This window comes from Hemibagrus wyckioides, linkage group LG25, assembly GCF_019097595.1.
Source record: "Hemibagrus wyckioides isolate EC202008001 linkage group LG25, SWU_Hwy_1.0, whole genome shotgun sequence".
NCBI classification, from domain to species: domain Eukaryota; kingdom Metazoa; phylum Chordata; class Actinopteri; order Siluriformes; family Bagridae; genus Hemibagrus; species Hemibagrus wyckioides.
In genome coordinates, this window is record NC_080734.1 from 2,053,811 (window position 1) to 2,063,446 (window position 9,636).

At 37.3% G+C, this 9,636-nt stretch overlaps 1 protein-coding gene across 1 annotated transcript; it reads left to right on the forward strand.

Moving 5' to 3' along the window:
• Positions 1–1,682: 1,682 nt before the first annotated feature.
• LOC131345777 (uncharacterized) lies at positions 1,683–3,031 on the forward strand. The gene is made up of 6 exons (XM_058378833.1): positions 1,683–1,740; positions 1,839–2,183; positions 2,328–2,396; positions 2,498–2,596; positions 2,701–2,738; positions 2,901–3,031. Exons 1-6 carry the CDS (start codon positions 1,689–1,691, stop codon positions 3,018–3,020), a joined length of 723 nt encoding a protein of 240 aa, XP_058234816.1. The 5' UTR covers positions 1,683–1,688; the 3' UTR covers positions 3,021–3,031.
• Positions 3,032–9,636: the final 6,605 nt, after the last annotated feature.

The window sequence follows — 9,636 nt, forward strand, 5'->3', positions numbered from 1 at the left end:
ATTAGAACATTAGAACAAAAGTTAAAACTTAGAGATAAACTTCATTATTATGAAAATTCTGTAATGAGAACAGAGAGAATAATTTTAAATTATTTATCAGTTATCTTACACTTTCAAATGACTTTAGGAAGACTGCTGATCTATTGAAAAAGGCAACAGTTAAGTGCCAAAATACACTCAGTGTTACAATTACAGAATAAAAGTTAACAATAAATAACAAATATCAGCCTTGGGACAAGACAAAAGAGAACAAGTGTAAAAAACACTTTCCTGATGAAAGTCTTTACTGTATTTGAGTAAACTTAATTAAAGCTGTCCTGTAACGTTAAATCTGATTGGTCCATTGAACATTTGGTGGTTCTGAGGGCTGGTGTAGGTGATGTGATCCCCCTGTGCAATCTGTTGATATCCCCTTTGGCCACTGCATGCAACCTTAGAAGAACCATAAATAAGAATCTGTCCTTTTCCTTGCACGTTGCTAATTTTTGCTCGTCATTATGAGACTGAACTGGCAAGTCTACCTATAAGTGCAATTTGACCTTTTTAAATGATTCAAAATGCAGCTGTGTGACCATACAACATATACTCCCCTTTCTCCTCTGCTTCCCCAAGAGATCTTTAGAGAACCCCCTAAACCAAGTCAAACTAACTATGACATGACTAATAACATGTACAATATTTACCTCAGTCAGTCATCTGACTGCACAATGCAGATCCAGGTCAGCTAAATGTTTCACATTTAAAGTTTAAACCACACAATTGTGTTGAATGTCTTTGTACACTGTAACATTACAGTTTCCTCTCAATAGAACTAAGATACCCAAACACAAGCTCCATGAAGACATGTTAAAGTTAACATCGGCATGGAAGAATTCAAGTGTCGAATTAGATTTGTTGATTAGAATCGGATTAGATCTTTTGACATGCGCACAGTCCACAAAAACAGGATTCCCGCCATTCCAGGATGGACGTACTAGCCGTCCATCCGTACGTCATGCGTCATACTAGCCGTCCATCCGTACGCCATACGTCATACTAGCCGTCCATCCATACATCATACATCATTCTTGCATCCTTGCACATGCGCAGAACTTTCCAGGAACATATTCCATCCGATTAAGTGTTTACATGTCCTCTCGATCGGACTAAAAATGGTTTAAACCACCCCTTACCATCCGACTGAAATTTTAATCGGATGTGGCAAATTCCATCCGATTGACGTGTTTACATGACACTTTTTTAATCTGATTGTGCTTCTAGTCCTGTTACGATCGGATTACAAGTGTCCATGTAAACACAGCTATTGCTAAAAAAACATGAAAGTAAATAAATAGTTATAAAACTGGAGCTTAAAATCAACAATTAAATTGGAACCTGTAAAAGTTGGTTAGCTAAATTAATTTAGAAATATTTTTTGCACCTTATCACCTCATTAAAGTTCTTCTATCAGAGCGGTTCCAGCACACAGGACTGATAGAGCTCCAGTATATCATATCTGTAAAGTCATGTGACTCATCACAGCATCAGAATAGACAAGAATTCACTGTGAGCTTCATCTCATTACAGCTAATGGACCAATCAGATCAGTCCACAGCTTCAAAACATCCAATCAGGTGTGAGTCTGGACCTGGTTTTCTACTGAACACACAAGTTCGTTCCCTCACTATCACTTCGTCTGAACAGGAACGATGACCACACTCTTTGTCGCTCTTTGTGTTCTTTTTTCTCTCTTCACAGCTGGTGAGTAACATTCTGAAAACTTTACATTAAAAGAGTAATAATTCATGTTTAACTAGTTTATCATTAAACATTATACTGTATATTAAACAATTTTACAGTGAAATCTTCTGACATCAAGGAGCTTCATGTGAGAACAGTAAAGAGTGGAGAAGATGTAACTATAGAATGTAACATTGGAAGTCTCACAAAGAAAGATCAATTAGTTTGGTACAGACAAAGTTCAGGAAATGTGCCTCGTTTTTTTGGAAAACCATACCATAACGCTTTCGGCTACAAATTTGCTCCAGGATTTAATGATAGTCGCTTCAGTATTAGTGTAACTGACCATAAATTTAAACTCAGTATAAATAAAATAAGAGAAGATGATGTAGGAGAATATTTCTGTGGAGAAATTGAAGGAAGTGTACTGAAGTTCACATCTGGAACACATCTGCAGTTTGAAGGTAAACAGTTTTACTCTGATATCCTGCTAATTCCAGATCAACACTTTAACCAGAATTATGTGTACATATGCATTAAATGTTGAATATTTCACATTAAGAATATTTAGTATTATTTCTGTTTATTTGATTAATTTATTTGTAAAGATGAAGAGAGAATGCACTATCCTACATCTGGAACTACAACTAGTGATTCAACCAGCAGCAATAAAAAAGGTAACAGATTTTACTTAGTGAAAACCTCTCCCTGTTAATAAATCATAAAATATTTATAAAAGTTGTAAATTTATACATCGTGTGCATTTTCATCATTTCAGGTGAAGACTATTGGATTATTCCTTTAGCCGTCTCCAATATAATCTCTGTTATTGTAATCACAGTTCTGGTTGGAGTTTTATATAAAAATCACAGAAAAGGTTTGTTTACTTTTATTATTGTTGTTATTTATAGAGTTATTGTATAAAGTGTAAATGTGAATCTTTTCTACATTTAATCTTTACTTGTGTGTATTATTGTTCAGATTCTTCATCAAGCAACCATCAAATTCCCACCAATCAGGTAATCCAGTCTTCTATTAACTGTGATTCTATTCTGTTAAATAAATCCACATCTGAATGCACAGAGAATTTTAATAGACAATTATTCACCAAAATATCAGAGTAATCATTATTTTAGTCTTTAATCCTCTCTGGTTAATAAACAGCTCTTGTTCTTTATCAGGCTGCTGATGATGATGTCTTGAACTATGCAGCTGTGAGTTTTGCTAAGAAACCTTCATCCTCCAGAACATTCAGAGAAAAGAGCCATGAAGACGTTTATACACGAGTTAAAATAAAATAAAGAAAGAAATATGACTTTTTTTCTTTTTTTTCTTTTTTATCTTTTTTTTCCTGAAAGCCTTCCTCTGGATTTCCCAGTGTTTTCTCTTAAAATATTGCACATTTCTACAATGAAAAAAAAATATATATTTTTGTTTTTATTTTGAAATGGTACACTCTCAGTACACATTTAGCTTAAACTTTTGTTTTTGTGGATTCATGTTTTTGTGAATGTTAATGTTATTTCGGTTTACTTTCAGTTCACTAAACATAAAATCAGTTGATTATGTTCAGAAATTATACTGATGAATGTTTGTTGTTTCCATTAACTTGCATGTTTTGTCTAGTGTGAGATGGTCTTAAACCAAACAGCAGTGTGAGGACAGGATGTGGTTTTCACCACATCATAGGTGTTTAAGTGTAGCAGCAGTTTGTGCACAAGTTCTGCATAAATAAGAATGCAATCCCTTCCAAAAAAACGGCCAACTGTATGTTGTCTACAGTGTTTGAGCACACAGATAGAAAAGTCAGGTTGTAATGGTGCATTTGAAAATAATTTATGTTCCAACTAAACCATGAGACTCTAGCTCACAGTCAACTCAAGGCATACTTTCAAAACATCCCTTTGACATCTTCCTCTAGAATCCATGCACACAGAGCAAAGGTAAAAGTGTAGAAATGTCTAGAATGTCTTTGTATTATGTAATTTACGATTTTGTTTCATTGGAACTCAAGGGAACTTCAAGGGGTTCAAACACTGTTCCAGCATGACAATGCCCCTGTGCACAAAGCAAACTCCATGAAGACATGGTTTGTTAACACTGAGTTGAAGACCTTTAGTGTCTGTGGATCTCAATTTTTGCAAAGGGGCATGGTCATGATGGAACATCTGTTGGCCCTCTTAATTCCAGTGAAGTGATCTTTAACATTAGCATTGGCTTTGCAGCTATGACACCTACTCATTGTCTATTTACTCCACTGTGTAGGTTTTAGATTAGCTTAGATTCAACTTGTGCAACCTGCATGTACAAAACCATTGAAGAACAGTTAAACCAAAACCAGAAGTGTGTTAGTGGTATATTTACAATACATAATAAATAAGAATATACAGATCTGGGGATCTGGGCAGTGACTTATATGATATATAATGCATCCTATCCTATATGCATTTGTGCATAGAGGATAAAAATGTATTGAAAGTAAGTCAATGTAAACAAATACCGTATGATCAGCTGTGGATTCATGATGGGAGGAGGGTAAATAGTCCATGATAATGGAGAGAGGTGTGTTTGGTAATACATTTTGCTTTCTGCAGATAATGTTTCTGGTAATTCAATGGTGGGTAGATGGGTACCAATGATTCATTGGGCAGTGTTCACCACCCTCTGAAGGACCTTTTGGTGTGTAGCAGTGCAGTTGCTATACCAGACAGGAATCAGTTGGTGATGATACTAGAGCAGAGCACTAGAGCAGTAAAAGGTAACCAGAATATTGGAGCACATTTGGGCTTTTTCATTCTCCTCAGAAAATAAAGGCACATGAAAGAAGGAGTTCAGGCACCAGGTGAGGACCTTCAAGATGTGGACCTGAAAGAACTTAAACTACTGTTCCTGTGAATAAGAGCATGAGTGTGATTCGCAGTACGTCTGAAGTCCACAATGACCTCCTTCATTTTCCTGGTTTTGAGTTCCAGGTTGTTGTTCCATGCCATTAGGTGCTTGTTATCTCTGCAAATTTGATAATTCTGTTGGACGCATGCACTGGTATGCAGTCGGGTGTAAAGAGGGAGTATAAGAGAGTGGACAATCTCCATCCCTGGGGAAAACCAGTGTTGAGGGTGGGACTGTAAGAAATAAGTTGTTGGCTCCTGCAGCCATTGTGGGGGACTGGTCATACTGAGATTCCTCTTACCATGGGGATTTGCTTTTTCATGGTGAAGATTACTACTGGGAAATGCAGAACCCTCGTGGCACTCTAAAAAAAATAGCACATGGGTAGGCATGAGCAAGATTAAAAAAGTTATAATTTATTTATGGCTGGGCAAGTTGACACATTATTATAGTGTTAACTCATTAATTAATTAACGTCGACAATTATTTTATCACGCATTAACACAGTTTTTTATTATTTTGTAAATTATTTTAAAAGTATGTTCTGAATACACATACAGACAAACCATGGATGATGGGAGGGGTGGTATCTTGATCCGTATTGGCTTGAGATGAACGTCATCACGTGTCTCAACCAATGAGAGCATTTGGGATGACCGTAAGACTGCTGTGGCGCTCACAGGAACAGGAACAGAAATAGAACTGGCGGATAAACAAACACGGAGAAAGCCACTGAACTTTTACATAGACATTTTCATTTTTAACTTCTTCCAGATGGCAGACAGACAGACAGACAGACAGACAGACAGATAGATAGATAGATAGACAGACAGACAGACAGACAGACAGACAGACAGACAGACAGATAGATAGATAGATAGATAGAAACTCCATATCAGGTAACACTGTAATTTATAGGCTACATTGCGAAGTCTGACTAAACAAGGTTAGTCATTGAGTCTTGCCACCTTGTGTCTAGCATGTTCTGTCCCTCTATCAGCTCACATAAGCAATCTTTAGTCACAAAATCTAGTACCATGCACAGAAGGACAGTTATTTAAAATTTCCCTTCTTTTGGTATAAAACAAATATGATAAAAAATCACTGATAGAAAGGTGTCAGAATACACAGTGCATCATAGTTTGTTGCATAAGGGGTTGCATAGCCACAGACTAGTCAGGGTGCCCACGCTGACCCCTGTGCACCGCCGAAAGTGGCAACAATGGGCACATGAGCATTAGAAATGGATCCTGGAAGTGTCACAACACACACGGAGACAGAGAGCAGATCCAACATGGCTTTAATAACTAAGGCAGGGGAAAAAAGGCAATACGATGAAAGGAAATATCCAACTTGAGAATACTGGAGCAGTAACTTGGTACTCTAGCTTCAACAGTTTTAATACTAGCCGCTGGGCTCTGTGGGTGAGGGCTTTAAGTAGGCGCCGTGTGATTGAGTGCAGGTGGCGTGATTAAAAGTCCGGTGATTGGGAGCGCGGGGGTGTGGCTGAGATGTTTGTGGCCTCTGGGAGCGGGTTAGTCTGGGTGGTGCTGATGGAAGTTGGCGAGCAGTACCGGATCGAGGATGTCATCCCGGTGCACCCATGATCTTTCCTCGGGACCATACCCCTCCCAGTCGACCAGATATTGCAGACGGCCGCCGCGTCGTCTGGAGTTCATTGTCTCTCGGACTTGGTAGACCGTGTTGTCTACGTCGATCTGGGGTGGCGACGAGATCTCGGGCTCTGTAGGAGGAGGGAGAACAGGGTTAGTGTATGGTTTTAGAAGAGACACATGGAAGGTGGGTGAGATTCGGTAGTGCGCAGGTAGGATGAGTTCGTAAGATACATCATTAATTCGCCTACGGACATCGAAGAGACCGATATAGTGGGGGCTGAGCTTTCTACAGGGGAGTTTGAGGCGGATGTCCCAGGTGGAAAGCCATACTCGGTTGGCTGGATAGTACCACACTGTTTCTTTGCGCCGCGCATCGGCTTGGTGCTTCTGCCGGCGAATATGCGCTGATCCATTTATTGATTATCTTTATTATGTCATGTAAGGCTAGTTACCCTTTGGTTAGTTATGTAAGCTAACTTATGTAAGGAACTCTTGAGCAGCAGTCTATATTAATGTTACTGATGTTAAGTTACTGAGAGAGGAGGCTCCTTCTGGAGAAGCAGAACCGAGCAGGAAACAGATGGTCTGCCTGTGTCAATGTGCGCGTCAATGTCCAGGAACATCGTGTGCACACTCACTAAAAATATTTCACTGAAAGGTGTAATGAACAGGTGTAATGAAAAGGTGTAATGAACAGATGTAATGAACAGATATAATAAACAGGTGTAATGAACAGGTGTAATGAACAGATATAATAAACAGGTGTAATGAACAGGTATAATGAACAGGTGTAATGAGCAGGTGTAATGAACAAGTGTAATGAACAGGTGTAATGAACAGGTGTAATGAACAAGTGTAATGAACAGGTGTAATGAACAAGTGTAATGAACAGGTATAATGAACAGGTGTAATGAACAGGTATAATGAACAGGTGTAATGAACAGGTATAATGAAGAGGTGTAATGAACAGGTGTAATGAACAGGTGTAATGAACAGGTGTAATGAACAGATGTAATGAACAGATATAATGAACAGGTGTAATGAACAGGTGTAATGAGCAGGTGTAATGAACAGGTGTAATGAACAGGTATAATGAACAGGTATAATGAACAGGTGTAATGAACAGGTGTAATGAGCAGGTGTAATGAACAGGTATAATGAACAGGTGTAATGAACAGGTGTAATGAGCAGGTGTAATGAACAGGTATAATGAACAGGTGTAATGAACAGATATAATAAAGAGGTGTAATGAACAGGTGTAATGAACAGGTATAATGAACAGGTATAATGAACAGGTGTAATGAACAGATATAATAAAGAGGTGTAATGAACAGGTGTAATGAACAGGTATAATGAACAGGTATAATGAACAGGTGTAATGAACAGATATAATAAAGAGGTGTAATGAACAGGTGTAATGAACAGGTATAATGAACAGGTATAATGAACAGGTGTAATGAACAGATATAATAAAGAGGTGTAATGAACAGGTGTAATGAACAGGTATAATGAATAGGTATAATGAACAGGTATAATGAACAGGTGTAATGAACAAGTGTAATGAACAGGTGTAATGAACAGGTGTAATGAACAGGTGTAATGAACAGGTATAATGAACAGGTATAATGAACAGGTGTAATGAACAGGTGTAATGAACAAGTGTAATGAACAGGTGTAATGAACAGGTATAATGAACAGGTGTAATGAACAGGTATAATGAACAGGTGTAATGAACAGGTATAATGAACAGGTATAATGAACAGCTATAATGAACAGGTATAATGAACAGGTGTAATGAACAGGTGTAATGAACAGATATAATAAAGAGGTGTAATGAACAGGTGTAATGAACAGGTATAATGAACAGGTATAATGAACAGGTGTAATGAACAGGTGTAATGAACAAGTGTAATGAACAGGTGTAATGAACAGGTATAATGAACAGGTGTAATGAACAGGTATAATGAACAGGTGTAATGAACAGGTATAATGAACAGGTATAATGAACAGGTATAATGAACAGGTGTAATGAACAGGTGTAATGAACAAGTGTAATGAACAGGTGTAATGAACAGGTGTAATGAACAGGTATAATGAACAGGTGTAATGAACAGGTATAATGAACAGGTATAATGAACAGCTATAATGAACAGGTATAATGAACAGGTGTAATGAACAGGTATAATGAACAGGTATAATGAACAGGTGTAATGAACAGGTATAATGAACAGGTATAATGAACAGGTGTAATGAACAGGTATAATGAACAGGTATAATGAACAGCTATAATGAACAGGTATAATGAACAGGTGTAATGAACAGGTATAATGAACAGGTATAATGAACAGGTATAATGAACAGGTGTAATGAACAGGTGTAATGAACAGGTATAATGAACAGGTATAATGAACAGCTATAATGAACAGGTATAATGAACAGGTGTAATGAACAGGTGTAATGAACAGGTATAATGAACAGGTATAATGAACAGCTATAATGAACAGGTATAATGAACAGGTGTAATGAACAGGTATAATGAACAGGTGTAATGAACAGGTATAATGAACAGCTATAATGAACAGGTATAATGAACAGGTATAATGAACAGGTATAATGAACAGCTATAATGAACAGGTATAATGAACAGGTGTAATGAACAGGTGTAATGAACAGGTATAATGAACAGGTATAATGAACAGCTATAATGAACAGGTATAATGAACAGGTATAATGAACAGGTGTAATGAAACTAAATTAGCAGTATTCCAGATTGCGTAGAAGGAAAGCCTTCTGAGATACAAAATTCTCTTAGTGCTGCTAGATCAGCGTATCTCTCTGCCCTAATCGAAGACAACAAAAACAATCCAAAATTTTTATTTAGCACTGTAGCAAAACTAACCAGGAGTAAAACCACTGTAGAAAAGCGCACACCATCTACATTTAGCAGCAATGACTTCATGAATTTCTTCAATGAAAAAATTGACAATATCAGGCAAAAAAATTCAGACTATTAATTTAAAACCAAATTATTTGTTAGATAATCCTTTAGATAATATAGCTATTTCTGATCAGAGCTTAGAGTGCTTCACTCCACTTCAAGAGCCTGATCTAATTTCACTAATTTCTTCTTCAAAATCTTCTACCTGCATTCTAGATCCTTTACCCACATCTTTCCTTAAACAGATATTACCAGTAGCTACTGAACCCCTTCTAAAAATAATTAATTCTTCTCTAAGCACTGGCTATGTGCCTAAATCTTTTAAGCTAGCAGTTATCAAACCCTTGTTTAAAAAACCGGACCTCGACCCCTGTCAGCTGTCTAACTATAGACCGATATCAAACCTGCCCTTTATCTCCAAGATCCTAGAAAAGGCTGTAGCACAGCAGTTATGTTCAGACCTGCATAGAAATA